Source organism: Triturus cristatus, chromosome 3_2 (assembly GCF_964204655.1).
Source record: "Triturus cristatus chromosome 3_2, aTriCri1.1, whole genome shotgun sequence".
Lineage (NCBI taxonomy): Eukaryota > Metazoa > Chordata > Amphibia > Caudata > Salamandridae > Triturus > Triturus cristatus.
Window position 1 is genome coordinate 998,658,737 of NC_140584.1, and position 27,718 is coordinate 998,686,454.

The window sequence follows — 27,718 nt, forward strand, 5'->3', positions numbered from 1 at the left end:
GTAAGCAGACATATCAACACGGGCAGACGTGTTCGTGCGGGGGGACTGCTTTGAAGTGGTTGGCCAAGCGACAGGGGTATAACGCGTCCAGCCATACATTTACTGAGCGCAACAGCACACATTAGAAAAGGCTGTGACCACGGGAATCACAGGAACTGTGGCGATGCCGAACTCTGAATTGGTTTTGCATTTCCACCACAGGACTACACACAACAGTCTCTATGAGCATGAAGGAGGAGAATGTCATGGGGAGAAACCGCAACGGGCTAATGAGAAGGGTGGACCGCCAAGGAAAGGCAAACTAATAGGAAATAAAACAAGCATTTACAATGCAATGGTCTCGGCATTGGTAAAGTTAGAGCTATTGGCATTGCTCATGACATTATTTTTGTTTATGTTTTTGTTTTTAAAACATTTAAAGAAACGGCATTGTCATGAGCAATGCCAATAGCTCTAACTTTAACAATGCCGAGACCGTTGCATTGTAAATGCTTGTTTTCTTTTTGTACTTGAGCCTTTTTCCTCGCGCACTTTACAAACCACCCTGGAATAGATTTCAATGAAGTGGGACGTAGTTCCATCCAAAACTCCAATCACATTCCAATAGCATACTTTTAGTAAATCAGCATGGATAAACTGGGCGTGATTTTAAATTAATCTTTTGGGGGCCGGACAGGGCTGATCTGGGAGGGATTTTGCAAGAAAGAGAAGGGCCAGCAAGGTTAAGATCTCCCGATTTGGGTTTTTGCAGCACACAGACCTCACCACAAAGTGCCTTCCGGGGTATGAGCAAAAAAAAAAAAAAAAAAGGTGATGAAGGTAAAGCCTGAAGTAATCACAAACACTGGTGATCGATCGCACGGGGCTGCATTCTAGGCCATCGTTTTACATCCCTGTGCTGCTCTAGACAGATAAACACTTTATGCAAATCAGTGTCGTTCCTGCTCCAATAGGAACAATGTAGCATGAACTGCCAGGCAAACTCCCCTCCATATGGGCCCACAAACAACCCCAGACCAATTTTGATTTACTTCGGTCTCATCAGTGGGGGTATAGTTTCAGTTCTACTGCACAGCGAACATAGTTTTAGACAGTGCCACTTCCTAGTAAAATGTGCAGAGTTATTTAAAACGCAAAAGTTGATGGGAGGAATGCTTGTAATTTGTCTAACCATTGGAAATCACTCTGGGTAGCATTGTAACCCATCATTCTTTTGCCCACCATGCCACCTCAGATTAGATTTAGACACATGCAAATCAGCTTTGACCCTGTTCCAATAGGAGCAGTTCAACTTTAACTGCCAAGCTAGGTCCTCGCCAGAACACCAGCGACCCAAGGCCAGGTTCACGCTGGGCTGTTCCTACTGGAGCAGGACAAAGGCTGATATACATACAGCTGGGTCTGAAATGAGGTGGCATTGCGGTTAAAAGAACAATGGTAGGAATGATACTCCGAGTGATTGCATGTGGTTAGATAAATTGCAACCAATCCTCCCATCACATTTTGTGTTTCATGTAACGCCCTATGCGGCCAATGGTATGCCCACGTGCGGAACCTGAGCTCACTGTTCCACTGGAACCAAGCTACACACATATGAATATCCCCAATCAGGGGAAAATCGGTCTTGGGTCGCATATACTCCAGTTCAGGGAGGACCAGGCCTAGCAGTTCAGGTTGTACTATTCCTATTGGAGCATGGCCAACACTGCAATTGCATATGGCTGGGTTTAAACAGAGGTGGCATGGGAGGCAAGAGAGCAATAGGTTGGAATGCTATCTGAGCGACTGTCAGTGATTAGACAAATTATATGCATTTCTCCTACTATCGTTTTGTGGTTTGTGTTAATTAACGACCGACAAACTAGAGTAAAACCAATGCTAGTTCGTCAAGAGTTCCTGAATAAAGTGGCCAAGATCATGAATGTAGGATGCAGTTCCAAGATACTCCATTGCTTTGAGGAAGACCGGCTTACTGGGCAGTTTGATGACAAGGTCCCCGAAAGAAAAAAAATTCATAGGTGGGATAGTAACACTTGCCTACAAACAGAGATAGGGCGACCACGCTGGCTTTTCAGAGCATGGATAGCTTCATTCACTCTAGGAACTAGCAGATCAGAAAGGGTGTGCTGGGGGTGACATCAGACAAAACATTTTAACCAATATACTTTACGTAATAAATCATCCAGCTTTACTTGAGACTTTGAAGAGGCGGTCTGGCATTAATGGCATAGTACTACATTGGTTCACTTCCATCCTTCTGCACTGTTCACAACAAATTAAAATCAACTGCTGTCTCTCTAGACCAACACAAGTCACACTTGGGGTCCCGCAAGGATCGATCCTCTCACCATCCCTCTTCAAGCTCTTCATGGAACCCCTGACAATCATTCTGAAACAAGCAGGGGTTAACTACCACCTTTATGCAGATGACACACAAATTTACTACAAAATCAAATCTCCCTGTGACATCCGTCACCTCAATGTCACACTAACCAAGATCCAAACTTAGTTCAACGCAAACCACTTAAAGCTGAACCCAGACAAAACGGAATTAATACTGTTCTCTCCAAAAAGTAACCACCAACCAATCCAAGACTGGCTCAAGAATCTTTATGCCCTAAACTGCTCCCTCGTCCTATCCAGCTCGGTTAAGTCACTAGGCATTACCCTGGACAAGAACCTATCAATGAAGGACCACATCAAAAACTCTGCAAAAGGTGCGCTTTACTCACTAAAACACCTCAAGAAAATTAAACCTTTCATTCCCAAAGATGATCTCAAGACAATAGTACAATCCCTAGTCCTCTTAAAACTGGACTATGGGAGCGCCATCCTAACAGGGACACCGAAAGCTCACCCTGCCCCACTAAGGTCAGTCCTCAACATGGCAGCTCGACTCATAACTAGTGTAAAAGGATTTGAACACATCACACCAACCCTCAACTGGCTTCCCATGGAAGGTAGATGTATTTACAAACTGGCTTGCATCACACACAAAACTCTTCACTCACCTTCGCCCAATTACCCAAACAGCAAACTGGTAAAAGCAGGAAAATCCAGAACTCTGAGAAGCTCTAACTCACTTCTTCTCATCCCTCCGAAATTGAAAAGGAAAACCACTCAGTGCCGATCCTTTTCTTGGAATGTACCCAGGATGTAGAACTCACTCCCTAGAGTCCTCAGATGCAACCCCTCCTTCTCCTGCTTCAAAAGGGACCTGAAACTCCATCTCCTCAACAAATACTTTACCGACCAATGTCAACTAACCTAGACTCTAATAACCTGGTTGACTCCCCTCTCACTTGACCATCAAGGATAGGTGGTTACTGGACTGTGTCAACCACCTACTTTTTTTTGTCTCCCTCCCCTTCACCGTTTGCCTAATTATTATGTTTCCGCTTATATCTTTTTTTGGCTTCCTTAGATCATGCTATGTAATGCAAACGTTATCTCCTGTGTATTTGTAAAGCGCTCTGATACCCACGGGTCAAGCTAGCGCTATATAAAACTTTCAAAATAAATAAATAAAAGTAAAGGTCACTGTACGCTGTATGCCAGAGAATAAAAGGCAGTCTTATTGTTATGTCTGGGTCGAATTTCTGAGACTGCCTTCTACATAACAGTTGTTCTACCAAAACTATTGGCTGAAGGTAACTTGATTCATTTGGACGAAGTCATAAAGACAATGTGTAGGATAATTACCATTAGTGGCACTTGTTTGCTAGAATCATGTAGGAGTTACCCTGAAACAATAATAAAAATGCACCGAGGCCTAGAATTAAGATGTTGATTGGCGCAAGTATAACCAGTAGAGGAATCACCGAAGGCTTTGAACTTGGCACCCCTTTATACAGGATAGAGCCTCTCTACCCCTTGCCCTCTCTGATTCTGCTCTTACTAGCTTGAACTCAGCTGCCAGCTTTCTCCATGGGCCCTCACTGGAGAGTTGCACGAGAGTGGGTGCAGTGACCACATCATTCAGGGCGTTTAAGGCAGGAAACAGTTAAACATTTGGGCATACCTGCAAAGAATTAACTTTGAGACAAGCAAAGGACATAGGAAAAATGTATCCCGATACAAGTCCAAGCAGAAATGTCACTTAATGACCAGTAGGAGTTTGTGTGCCGCGAAGACATCCTGTCTATACAGGTTCGTATAGGTGTCTAATCCATAAACCTCATTATGGTATACAATACTTTACATGATCCTTTCAAGGGTATAAGATCTCGTCCACAGAGACGGAATCATCAGTCGCCAGGAATGGCCCATTTTGCAGGTTTCCATGGTAATGTCTCCTTGTTCCATAGCCCCACAGCGCCCTTCTAAATTTGCACCAAGGCTACACCCCTAGGCACATGAATGTTGCACTACCTCACCAAGCCTCTAGTCAAGAGCAGAATGAAAGAGAAATCCATTTGGCATGGGGTCAAGTGGCTTAAGGGTCCGATTATGTAGTATTCATGAGAGCCAATGAATAGTTCACCACTCTATTGATACCAAATAGAAACACCTACACTCAGAACGTCTCTATTAGTTTGCTTTCCAAAACAGAATATGTAGAAGAGAGTGTACACATGCATGTTTGCTGCAAGTGGAACAAGACTAGACTGCATACAACGGCACTGGGAGCCCTAAAGAGTGGTCGGAAGTAATGTCAAATGTAATGAATACTTAAAATCTTAATGTTAGTGTGGCTGAAACCATTCAACTAATCTTCTCCAGCACAAATGGTATGTACACAGCAAGAGAGTAATAACGCCACCTCATCATTTCTTTCAGTGGGATTCAAAGCGTTTCTATTTTGGCTTCTAGTTTTTTGGGATGCCAGGGGTGTGACAAGGGACTAAAAAGTACACATTTCGTTGAAACAGAGTCAATCACATTTCCAAGAGGTCTATGTACACAACGAAAAGGGTTGCATAATTATTTATCATGAGCCAAAGAAAGCTTAATGGGGAGCAATCTTTGATCTTTAGGCCTTGGATACTCAATTAGGCCAATTCAATTTGTATGTCAATTGTAGGTAGTAATATTTGCTTGGGCAACCCAAGATAAAGTGCTTTACTGTAAGACAAATGTGACAAGTTTAGGCCAGTGTATCGAGAAGCAAACTAGGGATCGTGAAGTCACCTAAATATGAGAGATTAGTAAGAGCAGCAACGGCAGGCACAGATAACGGAGCTTGAGATCCAGATCTTTGATTTGGAACAGCGGGTGGGTGGCTCTGGATCGGGGCAGCTCACCATCCATTGGAGATAGCGACAGCCAAATTGCGTCAGGTTTCACTAGAGGAGGCGCATCTACTGGAGGGCATCTACTCAAAGTATATACACTAACTGTGGCTTTAATCCAACAAGCAGGCTTTAGACCCACTTTTTGCAGACTGGTGGGGCTGCTATACAATGCCTCCACTGCTCAGGTTAGGGTAAATGGGGTACTCTCCTCGCCTGTTCCAATTCACCTGTCCCTGCTACTCTTCGTTCTCTTCATAGAGCCACTGGCACGCCTGGTGAGATGTGATGCGCGGGTTTGGGTTTTGGCAATGGGGGAGTGGCATGTAAGACTACATTGACCTATACGCTGACAATGTCCTGCTTTTCCTCAGTGAGCCAAAGACATCGGGTCCTAGATGCTTTGAGATACTCTGACCAGGCATCGGGCCTGTGTGTGAACACCAGCACATCTGTTCAGGTGACAGTAGCTGTTAATGTGGCGGAACGACACTGGGGCCCTGATAAAACCTACCCGACGGAACTCCTTCAGGTACTTTAGCAATCCACATTTCTTGCCTCCCAGACCTGGTTCGGTCTCTTAACTTTCACCCTCTCGCGTTGATGCTGGACCGCGACTTGTGCAAGTGGAGCCGCCTGCCATTTAACCCAATGGGGTGCATTGCTCTGTTTAAAATGTGTGTATCCGTTATCTCTAGGTCCTAACGAATTACCCTCATCTCATTCTCTGTAAGTGATTTCGCTCCTTCACCTTTAAATGGACATCCTTCATCTGGGCAGGTGGTCGACATTTTGTGGCTTTTGCTTCAGCCCCCAAATCGCCGCTTGATGGAGGCTTCAGCATTCCGGATCTCCACGGGTACCATCTCGCAGCACACCTAGTCCCTGTGAATTAATGGTTTACCTGAGGTTATGATGATTCCGCCTAGCGTCTCAAACGACAACTTATAGGTTTCTTGATCTACTCTATGGCGGACACATGCCCTCTACAATGCTGTCCTGCACTCGAGTGACGTTACTCTGTTGGAGAGCGGCTCTGTGCCTCAATCGATGGACTCGCTTCGTCAACGACATGCCACCGCTGTGGCATGGTACCTGGATAGGCCAAGTGGCTGGCCTTGAGGGCTTTTCTCAGTGGGACCGCATAGGTATTACTTACCTGGGCGACCTTCGCTAGCGTGGACTTCCGATGTCCTTCCAGGAACTGCAAGACCAATACAGCCTATAGGACAGATCATTCTTCTGTTATCTTGAGCTGGGCCATGCTCTCCTGACTCACCTCCCAGCAGGTGCACTGATCCCTGAACACAGACCCCTTGAGGCGAAACTCATGATTGGTCGTCTGGGCAAGAGTGAGATTTCTATGCTCTATTGCTTTCTAATGATCAACGCACCAGATCTGTTCTTAACAGCTCTGTTGCAAATGAGAGGGCTTGGTGGACAAGCTGGACGACAAGGACTGGCGAGAGGCATATTTGGCCCCAAGGGAAGTGGCAATTTCCTCATGCTTTCGGTTGCTTCAGGTTAATTGTCTTCATGCAAAATACCTGTCCCCTCAGTGACTACAAAGGATGGGCCAGGCGTATGTGCACACTACTCCACCCCGGCTATTAACTTTTACCATGTAGCTTGGTCATGCCCACTCTGGATATCCTCATGGAGTGGGGTGAGCCATGAAATCTTTGAGGTCCTAGGCCACCAAATTGACTTGGGCGCCCAGAAGGCACTTGGAGGCAGTTGGCGAATCCGGCTCAGAGAGGACCTTTATAGGGGTGGCATCCTTGGTGGCCAAGCAGGACATTGCTCGCTGCTGGAAATGACCTGAGCCCCTGGTGGTGTGAGGGAGGGGCATTGATTGGTGTGCGCGCCAAGAACAACGAATTCACAAAGCTAGAGATTAACTTAAAAAACATGAGATAATATGTGGTGGTTAGTGTATTTATAATGGACTGCCTATTTAAAATGTGTAATTATAATGGGAAACTGTCAGTATTCAATGATCAGATCCAGAAATATGTCACGTGCTTGTAAGTATCTGTGGATAATGCGGTGTACTGTTAAACCTAAGAAAAGTTGGTTATTAAAAATACAAGAGATTAGTCAGATTAAGTTACCATGACTGCCCAAACTGAGCTCTGTTGGAATTCAGTGTCTGGATTGAATGGGAAATCTGGTTAACATACTAAGATAACGGAAACGTTTCATGTAATGCTACCATGCTTTCAGTTGATTCCTCACATTCCGCTGTTTTAACCATCTGTCGAGTCCTGGATTTCCAAAATCTAAATGAGTGTTTCCCTACACCTCCTCAGAACGATTACCTGGGTTGGGGGAGGGGGAAGACTCATGTGATGTCTATGCTTTCATGAACGAGAATAAATAATATTTTCAGAGTAATTCTGCACGGCAAAATCCGTGCTGGTCCAGTAGTAGGGCTATTTGATCACGAGGATCACCTCTGTAGTTCTAACTGTAGCTACTGGCATTAGGAAAGTAAGAGCTGAATAAGCACCTGGCCCAAAAGACAAGCCAGCAAAAGAAAATATATATATATATATATTTATTTATTTAGTACTGGTTGCTCTGGCTGCATGCACTATTCAACACTATTCACCTATGCCCGGAGAAGTTCGGGATGATCCCTTTCCCGGAAACAGAAGCCAAGCAATAAGTTATCTCTTATTTAATGATCTCAAAGGCTTAGCGGCCGAAGCGATTAGAGCATAAACAGCTAAACTATTGCATTTGCTGATTCCTATACATTTTTGGGCCTGTGACTCAATTGAAAAGGATCCCTCTCCAGGCAAACAGAACAAGTTAAATTAAAGAGGGAAGGCTGGTGTATGTTTTCTTGTAGTGAGCCAACAACCTGTTGGAGCCCATTTTAAAACCTTTGTTCCAGGCAATTAAAAGTGAACTATATGGCTTCCCTAAAGTATGGCTGGGGAAATGGCCCCATCTCACATATTATTTGGAAACAGCGCAGTGCACCCTCTTCAGAGGGCTATTTACCATATCTCCATCAACATCTCAGGTCCAAATCAGACTAGAATGCAATTAGCAAAAACAACCACTATATCAGGCAGTCAGACTACTTTACCACTAGCAAAGCGCAACAGGGACAGGCAAACCTTGTTACGATGATCTCTATGGAAGGTACTCTGGGCATGCAGGTAACAAAAATATCCCCACCTGGAGCCCTTGGATAACTCAATCAACACGTTTAACATGGATGAACTTTCAGCTATGCACATCCTTAATAAGTAAATACCAGCGTATCCGCTCATTTGTATTGGATAACTCCCTTTGCTCCACTCTCAAGCACGTCAATCTCCAAGTACAAAACGCCACCGATGTTTAACAGAGGCAATCTCGCTCAAGTGAACACGTGAACTGGCATGGTTACGTTTCAGCCCGTTTGGCCTGGGTGATAAAAAGCAGACCTGGAAATGTATCCGGCCTACCAAAAGATCGCCATTTTCCTCCTGTAAGAGTGAATTATTTGGCCCACGTATTTTGCTGCTCGAAATGCTTCCCCAAAGAGTGGTTCATATTGAAATACCTTTTAAATAAGTAAAACACCAAAACATGCCGAGTTGTCATAAAGGAATGCATCAACTCCTATGGCGTGCAACTCGCCAGTAGTGCAGTGAATGTAAACACAATTGGACTTAAGGAATCTGCCCAATGAAGTCTTTGACAATTGACTGAAGCCTTTCCCCAGAGTCGTGGTCAGTTCACCTTCAACGAAAAATGCAAATGAAGTGCCCAAGAAGTAGGTCTAAATTGATCCTTTTTTTCTGATCTTCTACTACACCGAATGCCCTGCTTACGAAACGAGGGCTGAGCGAGCTCTACCCAGGACGCTTTTGGCCTGAGGGCAGAGTTCAGCGAGGGCGACCTCTTCCCTGCCTTGGATGAACGCGCTGTTCCGAGACAACCATGAACGCCCCGCCCTTCGCACGCACTTCAAAACGTAATGCTCTGAAGACACTGGGTCAAAGGCAAGATAATATTCCAGCCTCCGCGAACGCGTTCAAGTAAACAGCAGCTCAGAAAACGTTGCAGCCTTCCACACAGACTTGGGCTAGGCCGATCAAAAAAAAATAACTGTCAAACACCGCTCTACCTCAGACAAGTTGAAGCCAAGCATTTGCAAGACAATAGGTCTTGCATTTGCGAGATTTTGAGCAATTGCCATTGTAAAACGACAAGGCCTTTTATTTATGTTTAAAAAACCTGCAATAATTAAAAGATATTGTCATTTACAATACCAATAGGTCAAAGTTTCGAAAATGCGAGACCTATTGCATTGCAAATGCTTGTTTTTTAAAGCGCCAAGGTTTGGGCATAGTATGCCAGGAATTCTACACTGGAGGACTTTCCATTTCCTTGTGGCATAGTCAGTCTGTGTGAGCCCAAAAATAAAGGGCAGATAAGGTCATGGGTGATGCCTAAAATGCATCCTGATATGACCATTGTTTTGGTCACAGTGGGGGCAGGCAGGGGGCCTCCTCACTAAATGAGGTGTAAATCGCACTCTAGCAGAAGGGCCACCAAAGGAAGCCGTTTTCATGTGCAGATTGATTAGTCCTACAGTGTTGCTTTTCAGGCCCCTGCACACAGACACAGAGGGGAAAGGGGAGGAGGTCGTGGCAACTGCAGACACCTTCCTTAATGTGAAAAACACAGGGCTGGACGATCACGCAATATTTTTAAAATTCGGCCTATTCCTGCCATCCTGGTACGCATGTCTAAAGTAAAGAAGTAGGGGAACGGTCTGTGTTAAATTAAAAAAATGTTGGGGCACACCGGGCCATTCCGATCCCACCCACTTCTATCACTGGGTGTTTGCAATGGTTCACATCCATTTAACACCCCTTCTCACAATGTGGCCCAAGGAATATTTGTGCCATGAAAACTGCACCTTTTATGATGGAAAGAGAAGCAGGATTTTCCAGCAGCTGGGCCTGCCTCGCCTGGGTTAGCGTATGCGCCGGTCGACAGCAAAGGTAAGCGGTCATGGTTGAAGTGCGGGCCTGCAGCAGGGCAGGAATGCCAACCATGACATGCCAGCTTCAGCCCGGAGGCAGGCCACTCTACGAATAATTAACCGCGCGATAACAGCGCTGTTTGTTTGGTTACGCTAAGGACAGTTTTGCGCGCTTAAAGAAAGGCGACCTTCCGAGCTCAGAGAATGGGCCTGTTTCTGAGAGGCTGGTATGGGAGAATTCCGGGGAAAATGGAGAATTGTTTATCAAAGTTACAATTAGGCATGTGGAGTAAATCTTCAGATTTCCGAGTTATAACTCGATAAGGAACTCCCTTTCTTGACTGCATGCGAAGTGCTAAAACTAATGCGCAAGAGAAATGAACTGGAATACGGGTGATGACGGGGCACTTGGTGGAGGGGGGACATGGGCAGCTCCCCTTGGTTGAGAGATGAAGGGGGTTGTTAATTGCTGAATGCTAAGCTGGAGCATGTGATAGCGTCTCGAAGTCAAATCAAAGTCAGAAGGTCGAAAGAGCACCTCTGCCGGTGTTGTTTTCCCTCTCGTCACACGCCAGCGCTGCTCTACCACCCGTGAACGCACAGAAGTGAAGTGTGCACCTGCTGCGGGGGGCTGTCCTGGAGGCGAGTGGGGCAGTCAGGCCGCTGTCACTGGAGAGAGGGGGCCAGGAGAGGCAGGGACAGGCGGACAGAGAGAGGGTGTGGGGAGTCTGGCAGAGGGAGCGTCGGTGAAGGAAGGGGACAGGCAGGCTCCCAGAGGAAAGGGGCAGTGCCACTGTTACCAAGGAGCCTGTGACAGGGGCCAATGTGGAAAGGGAAAGGGGTGACAGGCGGTAAGGAGAGTGTGACAAGGACTATTGGACAGAAAGCGCTGCAGTAAAGAAGAAAGAGTGATAGAGAAAGATAAGAAACTGAGAAGGAAAGGAGAGAGAGAGAGAGAGAGAGAGAAAAAGAGGGGAGGGTAGACGAGAGTGGGAATCTGACAAAGGCAGGAGAGAGAGGCAGAGGAGAAAGAGACAGAGGGTATCGGAAACGAATGATGATGCTTGTGACAAGGAGTACTGGAGAAATAGTCTGGCAGTGGAGGTGAGAAGTGATTCGGTGTGCAGTGACAAGGCTAAGAAGAGTGTAACGAAGGAGAGGTGGGTGGCACAAGGGGAAGCTTCGGTGGAGAGACAGAGGAAGGAGGTGACAGGAAAAGAGGGCAGAGAGGTAGAAAGAGGGAAGGAATAAAGAGAAGAGAAAGGAACTGACAAAAAGAAGATGAGGGCCGTGTCAGAGGTAATTTAAAGGGAGACTGACAAGGCTGGGGGTGAGTCTGAGTCTCCAGCTCGAGCGCCTGCTGAGAGAGCACCTCGGTTACATGACTGCTCCCTGGATACAGGTGCGAAGCTGCCCTACGAGAGGGAGCCGCAGCTGCTCACCAGTGAAGACTGCAAAAGAAAACAAGCGCGTCCATCTACCGCATTTACCTTACGGGTGCGAGCAGCGGCGGGCGCCATAATTGCAAACAGATGGCGCCGCTGCTCGATCCCGCAAGGGAAACGCTATACATGCACGAGTACTGATTGTAAACAGTGCAATACATGCACGAGTTTCCCAAAAAGTACGGAGTGATTCCAAAATGTCACTCCAAAGCAGCGCTTGCGCGCTGCGTAGGCGAGACCTAAAAAAACAATTGCACTCCCATGTCCAAATTAGTGTAATATATAGGAATTCATGAGGTAAATAGTCACATGCAACTAATAGATTTACGCGAACAACCAAAGCACTTTAAAAACATGCTTTTATAATATAGAACAATGTACAGGATTATACACCAATATACAAAACAAATGCATAAAGTGCATAGTACCTCAGTGCAACAGAACCACAATACGTTTACATAACCTTTTACAGAATATATGATTACATGTGTTTTACAAGTAACAATAACACAGAGAAACAAAAACCGTCTATCAGCCTCAAAGTAACTCCATATTGTTAGTTTGTTACACTGTGTCGACCCAAAAGAATGGGTGACCGGGATGGGTAGCACACAGTAATTTTATATTGTGTAATAGGTTACCTATACCTCTTGTGGTTCTGGTGCACTGGGGGTATGCCGGACTGGCCAGCCGGGATAGCGGGCTCGAGGACGCCGGTCTTGACACTTTGAGGACAGGTTCGGGCTCCAGGGTTGGTGGTGCAGGTTACGCGATCCCGGTGACAACTTGAAAGAGTTGCTCCAGTTCAAGCAGGCATTATTAGCACGTCTGCGCAGGAGGGCTGAATTTATCATTTAGTCAGGTTTTAAGTTCCCAGTCCGGCCCTGACTGGGGACACTATGCACTTATTTGTTTTGTATGGTTGTCTTTTTTTTATTGGTGTTTAATCCTGTACATTGTTGTACATTATGTTTTGAAGTACTTTGATGGTTGGATGTGTGGATTATTAATTGGCATCAGTTGCACATGGCTATTTAGCCTCTGTACCCCTACTGATTCCACTATACGAGACCCCAGAGTGAAGTTGTTGTTTCTTTAACAGTTCTACCCCGGCCTCCTGGTTTATGGGATGCTCTTGTTGCTTTATAAGATCTCGCTTACAAAGCCAGAATCGAAGGGGCCACAATACCCTCCCACTTCGGTGGATGCAAAATAACGGTCTACGGAGACATTGAGGTGCGGAGCTCACAACAAACCTCTTTCCTTTGCACATCTCAAGGGATACCCAAGACATGATTACATCCATGCGCGCAGAACGGAGTGAACAGAAGGCAACAGTTCTAGCGGTGGCACACGTGCCCTAGACTCGCAGAGTGGGAAGAAGGCAACCAGTCCAGTGGTGTCACTGGGGGCAACCAGTCCAGCGGTGGCACAGGGGGCAACCAGTCCAGCGGTGGCACAGGGGGCGACAGCTCCAGGGGTGGCACAGGGGGCGACAGCTCCAGGGGTGGCACAGGGGGCGACAGCTCCAGGGGTGGCACAGGGGGCGACAGCTCCAGGGGTGGCACAGGGGGCGACAGCTCCAGGGGTGGCACAGGGGGCGACAGCTCCAGGGGTGGCACAGGGGCAACCAGTCCAGCAGTGGCACAGGAGGCGACAAGTCCAGCGGTGGCACACGTGCCCCAGACTCGCAGGCCTTTATTGAGTTAAATTGCTGTTCATTTAAACAGAAAACTAGGCCAGTACATAGGGTTTGTACGTGGCCTTGGGGCGATCAGCACGTTCCCTATCGGGCACCTGTTCCGTTTTCAATTTAGTGATTGTCAGAAGCACAATCAAATTAAAATTAAAGAAAGAGGGTTCCGAAACACGGAGCACGGCACTTCATGGGTTAAAAAGAACATGTAAAACAAAAACCTCATCTACATGAATTAACAATAGGGAATCGAAATGCACAAAAAATTCGAAAGTCGGAGCAAAAAAGGTCTGCAATGAAGACATAAGCTTAAATTAAAGGTAATGGAACATTTCGTATAGGTTTGGTTTTTTTAAGTGTCCGTATGTGCAGCACGCCCTGTTACAATATTCTACGCAACACTGATTCATATTAAAACCGTACCTAGAGCCGTTATGAGAAACAGCACCGTGAATTGTAACTGTATTTATAATAGCGCGCACTACCCTTGACAAGGCGTCGAGGCGCTTTTAGGCGAATAGCACGCTACTCCGGAAACAAATGGGGTTAGCAAATTAACTCACATTTCCCCATACTAATACATGGGGAAATAGGAGTTAATTTGAGCGGAGGACAGACATACATAAATTTCTTGGAAAAAACGTTTACTGTTGCCTCAAAGAAATATCATATTTTTAACAATATTACATGGTCTCTGCATCCCTCCAATCCCGGGCAGCTCAGATCTGAGGGTTGGTTTCCTGGGGACAGTGCACCCCAGGGGCCCGCACAAACTATGGAGGCCATGGGGCGCAGCGGGTCGGGGAGACCGGTGCGGGGTTTCCTCGCGAGGGAAGCGTTATCTAAGGTGTCATGTTCGGGCTGGGTACAGAGCAGCCCACCTGGCGAAAGCCTCTGCTCTCCTGAGGGTGGGCCGCGTTTCCCTTCCACGACCTCGCTTCCTGCAGCTGCCAGGCCTCGGTCTGCTTGGGACCTGCCCTGTCTGTAGCACTCCCCTGTCCACCTTTTTCTCTCCATGCATTCCACGCGAACCACAGCACTTACCTGCCTGGCCTATCCTGGACGTGTCTGTCGAACACGCAGCTGCACATGGATACCGGGCCATTGGGACCTCTAGCAATTCCAAGACAGTGAACACCCCTAAGCACTCAGTGCACCTCTATCAGGGACCGGGTAGACAGAAGTCCTCTGCTGATACAAGAAAGTGACCCCATCTTCAACCCCCACGCCCACAACTCCCCCACTCCATCAGGAACGGAGGTGTTCTGACGCACCTCTGTCACGCCTCAGTTCTGTCCTGGGCATCTCACCCTCTTCCAGTAGTGAAGCACCACAGTTTAACCAAGAACACTTCAGTCCAGTCTGCAGCTCCACAGACTGCGCATAGGTACAGGCGCCTACACCCAGAACCGTAGAGCACACCTCTCCCAGGGAGGGAGCTCCACAAGGCGTCTCTGCCACTAGGTCTCAGTTCTGACCTGCTTCAGCCGCAGTTACTCTGCACTTGGACCCTACGGCTCTTTCTTGTGCACCTCATCTCATACCTGCAGGATCTCGCCCCGTCGTCATCGATTTCTGGAGATAAACTGTACCTTGGTTAATTCCCATGACCATGGTTTCAAGTAGCCACCTATTTACCAGGCAGCCAAACAAACTCTTAATACCATCATTTGAATAGTTTCAGGTCTCGGGCGGATCAGGGAGTGTAGTAAACTTGCATAACTTTTCTTAATCCCAATGGTAAACACAGCACAGCTTTCTCTCCTTACCTTTCCAGCCCCAGATCCAATCATTCAAGACGGTTTGCAGTTTCATGGCGGCGTTTAGGAGTTGTCAGCTGCTGGAGAGGGAGAGGCGAAAGAGAGGCGATCTTGCTGGAGCTCGGATAATAAAAATATTCGCCAGCCAGAGATTGCCTCACCACACCAATCACATGCTGATTGCACAACTATCTGAAGAACAAGGTCTGCGAGGCCCGCCTCCCTCTGGCAGCTTCAGTGAGCTACGTGATGCAGAAAAGCACTACTGGGGCCGGAGAGACAGACAAAGCTAGGGTTATTAGAGGTTCTGGATTTTCACTGAATCCTTAAATCAGAGTGGACTGGAAACAAAATCAGCCCTGGCAAACATGTTCAAGCCAGCACCGCACTGCAGGGGGTCGCCACCAGAAGGGGGCCACATAACCCCCTTGAGTCATGGCAGCCCTTCCAGTTTTGAAAGCATGCAGCTCACAGGGAAAATACCAGAGTGGCAGAATGGCCAAACGCTGCCGTGTTGTAGTCACTTTTCACGTCACTTGAGCCAACTGAATTAAAACAAGCATTGGCAAAGCCAACAGGTCTCACCTATGTGAGATATATTGGCTTTGCCAATGTTTCTTAGCCATGTTGCAACATGGCTTAAAGTAAAGAAAAAGCTGTATAACACAGCCAGCATTAACCGTGTCATAGTGCTGCTGTACAAGATGGCAAAAACATTTATAAAAGCCAATAGATCTCACCTAGGCGAGACCTGTTGGCTTTGCTAATGCTTGTTTTTTTAATTTTTAAATAAGGTTGCAATGGAGAACATGTGCACTCAACGCTAGCATAATTTATAGAATTGATAGTTTCGTAAAATATTCTATCTACACGCCATTTTATCTGTGACTTTCTTAAAACCACATTCTTAAACTATTAGAAATGAAAAACACCAGTCGGTCCGGTGCAACTTTTACCTTGTTCCAATGGCTAAATGCAGGTACTGCCTGCGCGTTTGATATTCTGCAATACATATTGTGGGAGACCCATTTACTAATATTTAAGGGCAAATTACCAACACGCATATCACACATTTCTTTAGAAAACCATTTGGGGGGTGGGAGGTGAGGGGGGGGGGTTCATGGGGGTGGCCAGGAGGAGGCTGCCTAGGCCTCCTTGGATGATCTTGCAAATCTGAGTCTCGCCCTGTGCGGATTTTCTGTCTTTTTGTATCTCATCATCACGCACATCAGTTAATTCTCCCCATTTCGTCACAGTATTTAAAACCCTAAATATTGTACAGATTAGTAGCCTTTGTAATCTCCTGTTTTCAGCGCTCATAATCCGTTTCAGAAGGGCCACAAAGAACATATGGTGATCACTCACAGAATTCATATAAATAAAAAAGAGTCACTATATTGGTCAGGTCTTGAAAAAAAGATTTTTATAGGATCAAAAAAATCATAACAATTTACTTGGTGATGTGCACATTTTAAATATTTTTGCTGAAACTCAATTTTCAAACATTGTTTATGCACTATATTGGTTTATCAGTAAAACCACGTCAGTGGCAATCTTTTGTGGCCATTTCAAAGGAAAATGTGCTATCTGTAAATGACAGTGCACTACCGCATCATGCTTTAGTAATATATGTATGAAAAGTGAGTTTTTAAACATGAACTGGGAAATATTCCTGCTCCTGCCCAGATAACAATGATATTACTGAACTAAGAGGCAAGCCAGATTCCCCAACTGGCACCACTAGAACACTATTTCAATCTTAATGTCATCATGCTAACAAGACCTGTTAATTGAGACATTTATACAAAAGTATGCCATGCATGATTTTCATTATAAACATTTTATGACATTATATTGGCAACATGTCCCTACTCCAGAGGTACACAGACATAAGTACAAGAGGAAACAAGCATTTGCAATGCAATAGGTCTCGCATTCACGCGAGTTTGAGCTATTGGCATTGTAAATGGCAATACCTTTTATTTATGCTTTGGGTTTTAAAACATAAAAGGCAGTCATTTACAATACTAATAGCTTAAACTCTCTCAAATGTGAGACTTATTGCATTGCAATAAAGGGCCTTCTCGACCGCTTGTTAGATTGTAATTATCAGAGGAAGAGACCGGCCTGCGACGTCTTCAAAGTAGTGATAAATAGTGCAGTGAAGAATATTTTTTAAGTGTTGTAAAATACACAGACACAAAGTGTAAAGTGAGAGTTACAAAGGATCCGAACTATAAACACTGACAAATTGTCCAACATCTTTCGCTCTGTGATTACACTGTCGGCTCAGGAGGAAGAGCAGGGGGGGGCAGGTCGTCTATTTCCTGCCCTCTCCATGATTTGAGTGTGCAGTGTGGCATTGCGTAATGTCATTGCTATCTGTGGCCTAATAAAAAAACACTTCAGCTGTAGTATGGCCCTGGCTTGACCTCCTGGTGCAGGGCGTGCTGTGCTTAAAGGCAGGCATAGAGGGAGGGAGGGATGGTCTCGGCTGCAGCAACGGCCTCGTACAGTGCCCCTGCTATTACTAGTGAGCGAGAGGCGCTGAGATGGTGGTATTGGTGGTGATGGTATTGGTGGTGCTATTGGCATTGGTGGTATTGATACTGGTGGTGGTATTGGTGGTGGTAGTGGTGGTAGTGGTATTGGTGGTGGTAGTGGTAGTGGTGGTATTGGTGGTGGTGATATTGATGGGGGGGTGGGGTTAATAAAACAGGCTTTTGAAATCAATCCGTCCGGTGTCTTTAGTACAGATGACATATAACACAGAGGTGCTGTGGTCCGCTTCAGTCCATTAGCACTGGATTATGTGCTACCTGGAATTCACATGACTTAATTCGCTAATCATTTCTAAATCCATTTTACTTGGGGGGGTTGGAGGGGTGAGTGTTGAAACAGACACAAGATAATGTCTGGCTAAAGTAATTGAAAGCAGGTGCCCTTGTTACAGGGGCAGACATGCTGCTTATAAAACAGAAGCAGTTTCAGCTGAAGCAGCGCATGTTCAGCCAGCAGTAAAATAAGCTCAATAAAGTAAATAGCGTTTACAGACTAAATAAGTCCCGTGAAACAACCAAAGTAAAGGGGACAGTCGCCATGGGAGGGTATAAATGAAGACAAGTCCGTACTAAGGAGGGACTAAAGAGCCTATTAACGAATCCGAAGGCAGCATTTACGAAAGACAATGACACAAGCCAATGAAAAATATGGGAGGAGAGTGGGCGCAGCTTCTCTCCCATACTCTACTACAGCAGTCTCGCAAAGCGAGCAACGCATGCACGCTGCTGCTAGGCTCGACCTAAAAAATGAAATGAGAGATGCTACTGTCCTACAATTTTATCACATATCTGCCATTTACTTAAAACAGGGACTCTTTTTGTTAAGTTGGCTATTGGTGGAATATTTGATTTTGAAAACACAATAAAAATAATTATTAAAAAAACAAAACAAAAAAAAAACAGGGTCTCTCCAACAAACAAAAAAAACAGCAATGTAAACTGGAAGCTGCAGCATGTTTTCTGTAGTGGGTTAAGTTACGAAAAACATTGAGATGTGGGTCGATAAACAAAAACAAATGAGCTGTGGTCAACTAACCTACTGTGGCACAAAAAAAACATAGTAAGAAAGTGGGCTATTAGTTGGAAAGGATGTGATTCCACCACAAGCAAGAAGTCTGCAACATTCACTCTACTGAGAATGAAGTACCCCATTGAAACACTTTATTGTCAGGGCACAGAGCTGTCCAAAGCCTAGTCAGAAAAAGTGGTGTGAATTATTACCCCAGTCCAAGTGCATGCCTCAACCACCACCCAATAAATATCACTGTTGCTTATAAAAAGGAAAAGTATGTTATTACACACAACACACACCTCTCAATACAGCACATTCATTTGCAAATATATACACATGATGGCAGGTGGAAATACCTATGATGGCACACTCCAAAGTTGCAAAAAAACAATTGATGGACAGAATGCAGAACAATGTCATACATTCACCCAAGTACAGCGATCTGGGCCTAAATCCATCGTTTCTTTTGCTCAACATGCCATTCCAGTTTGGGCCCAGCCATATGCAAATCAGTCTTGATCCTGCGCACAATGGGAACAGTCCAGCCCGAACTGCCAGGCCAGTTCCTCCCTGGACTGGAAACAAGCATCCTAGGACCGGTTTCGTGCTTTCAGCCCTCATCAGCCAGGATAGCTTGACTCCAGTGGCATGGAAAGCACAGGAGTATGTTATTACACACAACACACCACATTCATTTGCAAATATATACACATGATGGCAGGTGGAAATACCTATGATGGCACACTCCTAACAGTTCACATCTCTAGAGAGCCTTGATTACCTCTGACAAACAATGGACACAAGATGTAGATACCAAAAGGTAGGGTTACTTGCTTTGTAACGGTATCACAACTTTAAAACAAAGCAGCAATATGTCATAATAAACAAATCCAGCACTATGCAATTAATTAAGGATGGTACCCTCGTACAATGACACATACTAGGAATCTGACTCACTATTAACTTATTGATTCTCAATAAAGCATTTCAATGACCTTTATTAATACATATAATGACTCCCTGGTAACTTTGCAACTGTCAATAAAGAATTTCTATTATCAAAACCTATGTGCATGAGTCTTTCTTCTATTTTTAACACATGCTGCAACGCACGTTTATGACCCACCATCAGGGATTTCCACAAGCCCCAGCTCCAGGACCGCTTGAGAATAGATGGAACTTCCCCTAGGATAACTAATTTGACCACCTGGAAGACTTGAGACTTGGAAAAATGAATAAGGGGCTTCTGTGGGAGAGCCTCAAAACAACACTGACCAATTGGCGGCGGCCCTGTCCTCTTTGGGACACAACCAAGAGAAAAGATGCAGCTCTGTGAGCACTTGCAAGGGCTTATGGGATGCTCAAATCAACTGTGGGGCAGGGGATAGCCTCATAATTCACTGCCCGAACAGCTGAGTTGAGTGTCCCATGAGCATTTGTGCTTGGCCCCAACTGGGCTCCCGCTGATGGTCTTGTTGTGGGCTGCCTGGAAGCCCCAACATCCCAGTGGCCTGTCAGCTTCCCACTAGGTCTAGGTGAAATTAAAAGGACGCTAGTGTAATTTTTTTTATTCAGTATTACGCTCGTTATACAAAATTCCGGAAATCAAGCTATTATGCCACTTCACGAGATTATGTGCCATTGATGACATTTTTTTACTATGAAACGCGGCACTCGTGGTAAAAATTTACAGAGAACGCATGTGTACAACAGAACATGAGCAACTGTTGTTCGGAGTGCTTTTGTTCAAATATGTCCATGTGCCACAAATTGACGAGAGGACACATTTTGCGTCAAATTAAAAGCACAAAATGACAGATTAGCATTTTGCCGAAAGTTGGCATAATTACGCAAATGTAAATTATATGAATTTCGCACACCCTTACTCCCTGCATGCATGGCACAGTCCGTGTGCCCGCTAATAACTAGTGCAGCAGGAACTAAGCATTTTTTTCCTTCTCTGTGTGTAGGTCCCTGAGAACAAGTGGCCCATGGGGACAAAAACATAGTTGTGGAGGGGACCCAAAGCACACCTTCTCTCATCCTCTATCTTGTCTTGAACCAACCCCAGGGGCACTTGGTAGTCCACAGTGGTATCTAGAAGGTCATGGAAGTGGACGCTACTCTGTCCCCAGCCAGACTTGTTTCTGCTTCTTCTGTTGTTTTCTTGGGCCCTGTTGGGCCATTTCTGAGTGGGCGAAGTGCGTTTTGCATCTGATGATCAGTCCTAATCTTACAATATGTTGAAAACGGTGGTGGGGATGGAACCGTATTTGACCCTTATGTGTAATGCTCAGGATAGGTTTTTAATCATCCGTTTTAGGCTCAATCTTTTACATCACTTGTTATCTGTGCCTCATGGTTTTACTGTTTCGGTTGAGCAGAAGGGTCCCTGTGGCTGCGATCTACGATCTCCTCAGGATACCCTTCATTTTGTACTGTTATGCCCATTTTATTCAGTGCAGAGACGTCGATTTTTAGTTGGTATTTTAAAACAGGCTAAATTCAAGCGGGCCAGGGTCGCCTTGCTACACCTACAAATGGTAAATGACTCTCGGACTCTGTTTTGTGTGGTGAATTTCTTGAAGATGGCCTTAAAAATAAGGAAAACAAGAGGGGTTTGCTGAAGCAAAAATTAGTACTGTATTTGATGTATATCAGCATGGATTTAAATGAAATTTTAAATTTCTTTATTGCTATGTGCTTTTATGGTTTTTTCTAGATGCCGAATAAAGATTTTTGATGGATTGATTGATCAGTCCTAATCACTGCAAGCATGTGCTTCAGGCCAATTTCCCCACTTTCTGGAAAGTTTGATTTTTAACATTCTCCCTCTTAGCACAGGACTGGTCCCCTGTCTAGGTGGCAATCACTTCTCTTAGGCTGGGGTCTTCCTCATCAGCACCCCACGAGGCCCAAAGACACAGTGTCCTCCCTACCTGCACCTCTCAGTCCGATGGCCGCCCTGCTGGCCATTATCAGAGCGCCTACGGCAGCCAACGTCAGGGGACCCCCCTCCATCAAGAGGTCACCATCCTGCATGGCAAGTCCACAGAAGATTCAAGGGAGCCCTCCAGGGTCTACCCAGAACATCCACCCCTTTACTTTACCCCAGAAGGCGTAGGGAGGCCAGCATCATTGCCCTGGAGAAACAAATCCTAGTCCCCGAGTGCCACCAAAAATCAGGAGTCACTGAATAAACTTTCTGCAGCAGGGGCTCAGGTGCCTTCTCTCTTCCAGTCGCTCATTTCTCTGGCATCACTCACCCCAGGCCCAGACTGTTCTCAAAAATCTCTGCCTTTGCCTTGCACAGGGTAAAGGTCCAAAAGCTAGGCACGACAGCAGCCTGGTCCCTTCCCTCCAAACTTCAAAGGGAAGTCCCTTGAGCGAATGGCTCCTGAGGTTTGGCTACCCTCTTTTTTTTCTGTGGTGGAGCCTTCCCAGGCCTGGTTCAGTGTTTAAAGTAATTAGCATATGCAAATTCTATCCCCATCTTTTATTCACCAAGGAGTAGGCCTATTCACAGGCCAATAGCCCCATTGTGTGGGGGGCCTCGGATCCACCAATTGACCAGCAGGTTAATTAACATGGCCAAGAAGCTGGATTCAAAGCACTGAGCCAAATATAAGTGGAGTAAGAAAATGTTTACAGATTCTTAAATGTCACACGGTGAGCAGGTATGTGGCAAGTAATGTTATATCTGCATTCAGGATACATACCTGTAATACTGGAGCATCAGCAGTCTCTCTAGGCATAACTATGACGACACTGTAGTTTTGTGCAGATTTCGCCAATAGTGTACAATAGAGTAAAACACTCTATGTACTTCATTTAAATACTACAGATGTACATACTTAGGACAATCAACGCCTATTCACATTATACGGACTGCCAGATCAGCACCCTGAAGGGTCCCTTCAGTGACAGGTTAGCTGTGTGCAGATACCGGTCTCAGTAAGATGTAGTCTCACGTGCTCAACCTCTACACATGAGCACACTGTGGGGATGCTAGTTATTCAGGCGCTCTCAGGGGTGGTGGGTCTTCCGAATGAAATGTAGAGCAAGGTAAACTTGTTGGGCCTTTATCTTGCCAGAGGTGCTTGGTTTCCTTGAGAAACATGCAGCATAGCTGAATACTGTGGTTAGACTTGCCACATGGCTCGTTTTATACTGGCATGACTGGTATTTTAATGTTGTTCAGATATAAAAATTAGTAAAATCACCTAAAGCCAGTATTTTTTCCTCCATCAATAACATATTTTAAACAGTAAATGTTAGAAGAATACACTTTAAAATGTTCTCTACAGCTGCCCTAATGGCCCTGACTGATGATTAAAGTAAACAAAGACCGAAAGGCCATGTTAACTGGGGTGGCGTAGTGGGCAAAAGAACGATGGATTTAACCCAGATCTCTTGACTGGGGGAGAATGTTTGCATTGTCAGCATTCCGTCCATCATTTGTTTGTTGTAACGCTTTTCGCCCTAAGTGGGATGGGTATTCCCAGACGTGGGACCTGTGCTCACTACGCCACTGGAGTCAAGCTATCCTGGCTGATGACGGCTGATAGCCAGAAACCGGTCCTAGGATGCTTGATTCCGGTCCAGGGAAGACATGGCTTGGCAGTTCGGGCTGGACTGTTCCCATGAGGCACAGGGTCAAGGCTGATTTGCATATGGCCATGTCTAAACTGGGGTGGCGTAGTGGGCAAAAGAACGATGGATTTAACCCAGATCTCTTGACTGGGGGAGAATGTTTGCATTGTCAGCATTCCGTCCATCATTTGTTTGTTGTAACGCTTTTCGCCCTAAGTGGGATGGGTATTCCCAGACGTGGGACCCGTGCTCACTACGCCACTGGAGTCAAGCTATCCTGGCTGATGACGGCTGATAGCCAGAAACCGGTCCTAGGATGCTTGATTCCGGTCCAGGGAAGACATGGCTTGGCAGTTCGGGCTGGACTGTTCCCATGAGGCACAGGGTCAAGGCTGATTTGCATATGGCCATGTCTAAACTGGGGTGGCGTAGTGGGCAAAAGAACGATGGATTTAACCCAGATCTCTTGACTGGGGGAGAATGTTTGCATTGTCAGCATTCCGTCCATCATTTGTTTGTTGTAATGTTAACAATCATTGGCATAGCCAATAGGTTTTGCCTTTGGGGCCTTATAAGTATTTAGTTATTCAGCACAATATCCTTCGTGCAACAACATCAACTGTTGCATGGCTAAAAACTTATAAGATCCCAAAGGCGAGACCTATTGGCTATGCCAATGCTTGTTTTGTTAGGCACCGGGAGATTAAGTGATTTGCCCAGAATCACAGGATGTTCAGCGTCATTGTCGAGACTCGAACCCAGTTCCTCAGATTCAAGGTCGACCGCCCTAGCCGTTAGGCCAACTCCTTTCCCCATTTATTAATGTTGTATAGTAATAAAACACAGTCTTAGAAGTTGGCAGTGGGCGATGACCAAATGAGAGGTCCGAGACAAGGTCCAAGACCAGTTGTTGAGGTCAGACAGATAGCCTGCACGCACACAAATATAGGTAAGTGACAACTATAAAATGATGCCCTTGTGCAGCAGACAGAAGGATCCGAATGGAGCCAGACAAATACGAGTGGAATGGAAAATTATGCCAGAAATCAGCAAATGATTTATACATGACATTAGTTTCACAATTTTGTTCAGAGATATCTGCAGGTTTATAGCAGGCGATGGGGCAGGGTAAGTAGCTGGATGCAAAACTCACGGCTGTTGGTGGATGAGTCTATATAATAAAATGCACCGAATTGAGACTTTTGAGTGAATCCTTTCAGTGCCCCTTAAGTCGACCCATTCACGTACCCTTAAGGTCTAGTCAGTTTAAAACATAACATCACTTTTAGCAGTATTCCTAGAACAGAAGGTGAGAATAGTTAAATATTTTATGCATTTAATATTTTTCTTGACTCTGATCGACCAAGTAGGCATTATTGCACTTTGCATAAAACAAAGTCATTTACTAAATTCTTCATATATATCGAGGAAAAGCAGATTAATAGCACGGGGAGTATTAATACAACCAGATATGTCAAATACTCAAATATTACTTCAGGGTTGAAGGTCATGTGAGTCTAGAAATAACCTAATGAGGTGTTTATGTGTTAACCTTTAGTGAAAATATTTTTTATACAATTTTATTAAAATTAAACAGTCTTGGCTAACACCAGACATAAAAATTATGATCAATAAATAAGTCTTTTATTAACGGGGGCTGAAATATATATGAATGAGTTGTTATAGTTTCAAGCATTACCCTACAATAATGCATGGTTTGTTTTGAATGGGAGGTAGATGAATAAAATGCTTTCTGGGTACCTCTTTCATATCTTCTTGACGCAAATATATTTTTGTAAAGTTCCTGGTAAAGTATACTACTACTAGGTAAACAAATATTTATTATTAAATACATAAACATTAACCCCTTCAGTGCCCGCCCCTTTCCCCGCCCTGTGCCGGCCGTTGCATTAGCGGGCGGGGTCTATGACGAGCTGGACTCGTCATGGGCACAGCGCTACCGCGGCCCATGACGAGTCCAGCTCGTCATGGGCACTGAAGAGGTTAACAAATACATACGAATGGACATATGAAAACAATCATTGTTGCAGAAACAGATTAAAGCGAGGCCTACGTTTTTTTTCTGAATCATTTAAAACAATACTGCTTCATGCTACGCACCCTAGACGGATCTGTAACTTGTGCTATTTTCAGCTCTCTCAAACAGATTGGTTCCCTTTCCAAGGCCACGCGAGGGAACAGTCTGAAGGCACTGTGATGTGGGTCGTTTGTGGCTAGGGGGTCATATTGCTGGCCACCATTTATTGTGAACCTCAAGGGGAAGTGGTGGAGAGGGCGGATATGTTTATGAGAGGGAGGAGTGAAGTCTGGCAGGGGTAAGAAAGCAAACGGCTCAACGGGACAAGATCATGTACAAAACAAGCGCTGCAAAAAAAGACGGAGCAGAGCAAGAAAAGACGGAGCGGGGCAGGAGTGATGGTGGGAGATCGGGGAATAAAACTGCAAGAAAAAGCGGACAGAGCTGCAAAAAAAGACGGAGCAGAGCAAGAAAAGACGGAGCGGGGTAGGAGTGATGGTGGGAGATCGGGGAATAAAACTGCAAGACAAGCATTGGCCGCGCGGCCGTGAAAGTGACACGGCCGTGAAAGTGAAACCGATCGTGCTAAACACAGGTAACTAAGGAAAAAAGACAGCAAAAGTGAAAGCAGGGATGCGTGTGCGCCGGCAAACACGTGAGTAGCGCGTGCAGCAGCGCCAAAAGTGAAAGTAATCACGCTCCAGATGGCGCCTCGGGCGCTGAAAGCTGGCAGCTGTGCATGTTCACGCGCGTGGACACGCACGCTTAAGGCCAGAAAAAAAAAAGGTGGGTAGCACTTTGAAAACCACTGCACTGGCTGCCAGTCAAGGAACAGGTCAACTTCAAGACCCTGTGCCTTGCCCATAGAATACTGCACAATGAAGGCCCTCCCATCCTCAGGCCTCTTGTGTCCCATCAACAATCAAGCAGACAACTTAGATCCAACTCCCTCTCCCTGGCAAAAGTCCCCAGAATTAGGAAGGCCAGAACAGGTGGTCGCCTGTTTTCGTACAATGCCCCCAGACTATGGAATGCCCTCCCACTCTCCCTGAGGCAGGAACAAAACCACCTCAGATTTAGGAAAAGACTGAAGACCCTACTCTTCCCCTGAGCACTCCCCCACATGACTTCCCACCCTACAGGACTGTGTTCACTAGCGCCGGGATGCCTAAGGGTAGCTGTGCGCTCTACAAAACCCAAAATCAAATCAAATCAAATCAAATCAAAACCCACATACTAAATGCCTCACAGAGCAGCGCATGCGCTGGCTCAGGCGAGACCTAAAAATGAATAAGGACAACTTCATACAAAATTCTGCGTAAGAATCACGCCAAGGGCTTTGCATAATCTTAAAACGTGAAAAGATGGCCGGTATTTTTCTCTGGGAAAGGTGGCAACCCTATTTGTGGGCCACAGCAGCACCACCATTGCAATAATGACCAGGAGTAGTGGATAGGTGTTCTTTGATTGAAAGACTAATCTGAACAAATGAGGGGATGTCAGAGCAAACACCAGACAATATGAGGTCCTTGGTGAGAACACATTTGTATTGCACTAAAGAAATTCTATGAACAGCAATGTTTTTAATGTTATTCCCAACTCTAGCCAATATCATCACCCACAGCACAATATTAAGTCATGGGTCTATATGCTGGGTGGTGTCAGGCTCTGGCCAAAAAAAGCATTGATGATGATAAGCGGTTTGTTTTCAGCAGAAAAAGAATGAGGTGCAGTAAGGAGCTCTGTAATGGGTCATCACCAACATCTTTTGTCATTTAAATGCTGGCTGGGAGGACGGGGCGTGGCTTGGACGGCAGAGCAAATGGCTGCCTTATTCCGTCGCTCCGTCCGATCGGAGAAAAGAACACTGATCCCAGATGAGTAAATGAACGAAAGAGACACAGCGAATGAAGATTCGGAAGGGCCACTGCCAAGGAGGTTACCATCACGACGACCTCCGGTGCCCGAGGAAGGAAAAAAAAAAAAATCGAACTTATACCTCGGAAGTGAGAGCGAGACGCAGGAGCAAAATGGCGGCGAGTCAGCGTTTTCAAAACTGAAACCAAGTGAAAACACATCCGTAAGCGCATTTCACCAACATTTAAAGCACCCGCCTGAAGGTTGTGAGCATCAATCAAAGGTACGCTCTTTAGCTCATTTCGGTGGGGAGCTAGAGTTCTCGAGGTAAGAAAAGGCTCGGTCTCAACAACGGCGGCTAATTATAGACTGCTCTCGCAGCGAAACAGTCTGGTGCTGGAGAATGATTTCGCCAAGGTAGAAATCACCGCAGTGACTGAACCAACTGTGCAGCCGAGGAGTTACCAAGTGCGCACATCCTAACCCTAACTCCACCCGAAAGCATGTAATGGCGGGCAAAATGGCGACTACG

At 45.6% G+C, this 27,718-nt stretch overlaps 1 protein-coding gene across 3 annotated transcripts in view; it reads right to left on the reverse strand.

The window, feature by feature from the left end:
- The window catches only part of POR (cytochrome p450 oxidoreductase), a 624,051-nt gene that overhangs the window by 542,597 nt on the left and 53,736 nt on the right, over nt 1-27,718 (reverse strand). Inside the window, exon 1 of one of the 3 annotated variants that reach the window (XM_085649616.1) lies at nt 15,135-15,282. The exons of the other annotated variants lie outside the window; for them this stretch is intronic. Coding sequence (XP_085505742.1) covers nt 15,135-15,180 — 46 coding nt within the window. The 5' untranslated portion in view covers nt 15,181-15,282. Of the gene's footprint in view, nt 1-15,134; nt 15,283-27,718 lie in introns of those variants that run through there. 3 annotated transcript variants of the gene reach the window in all.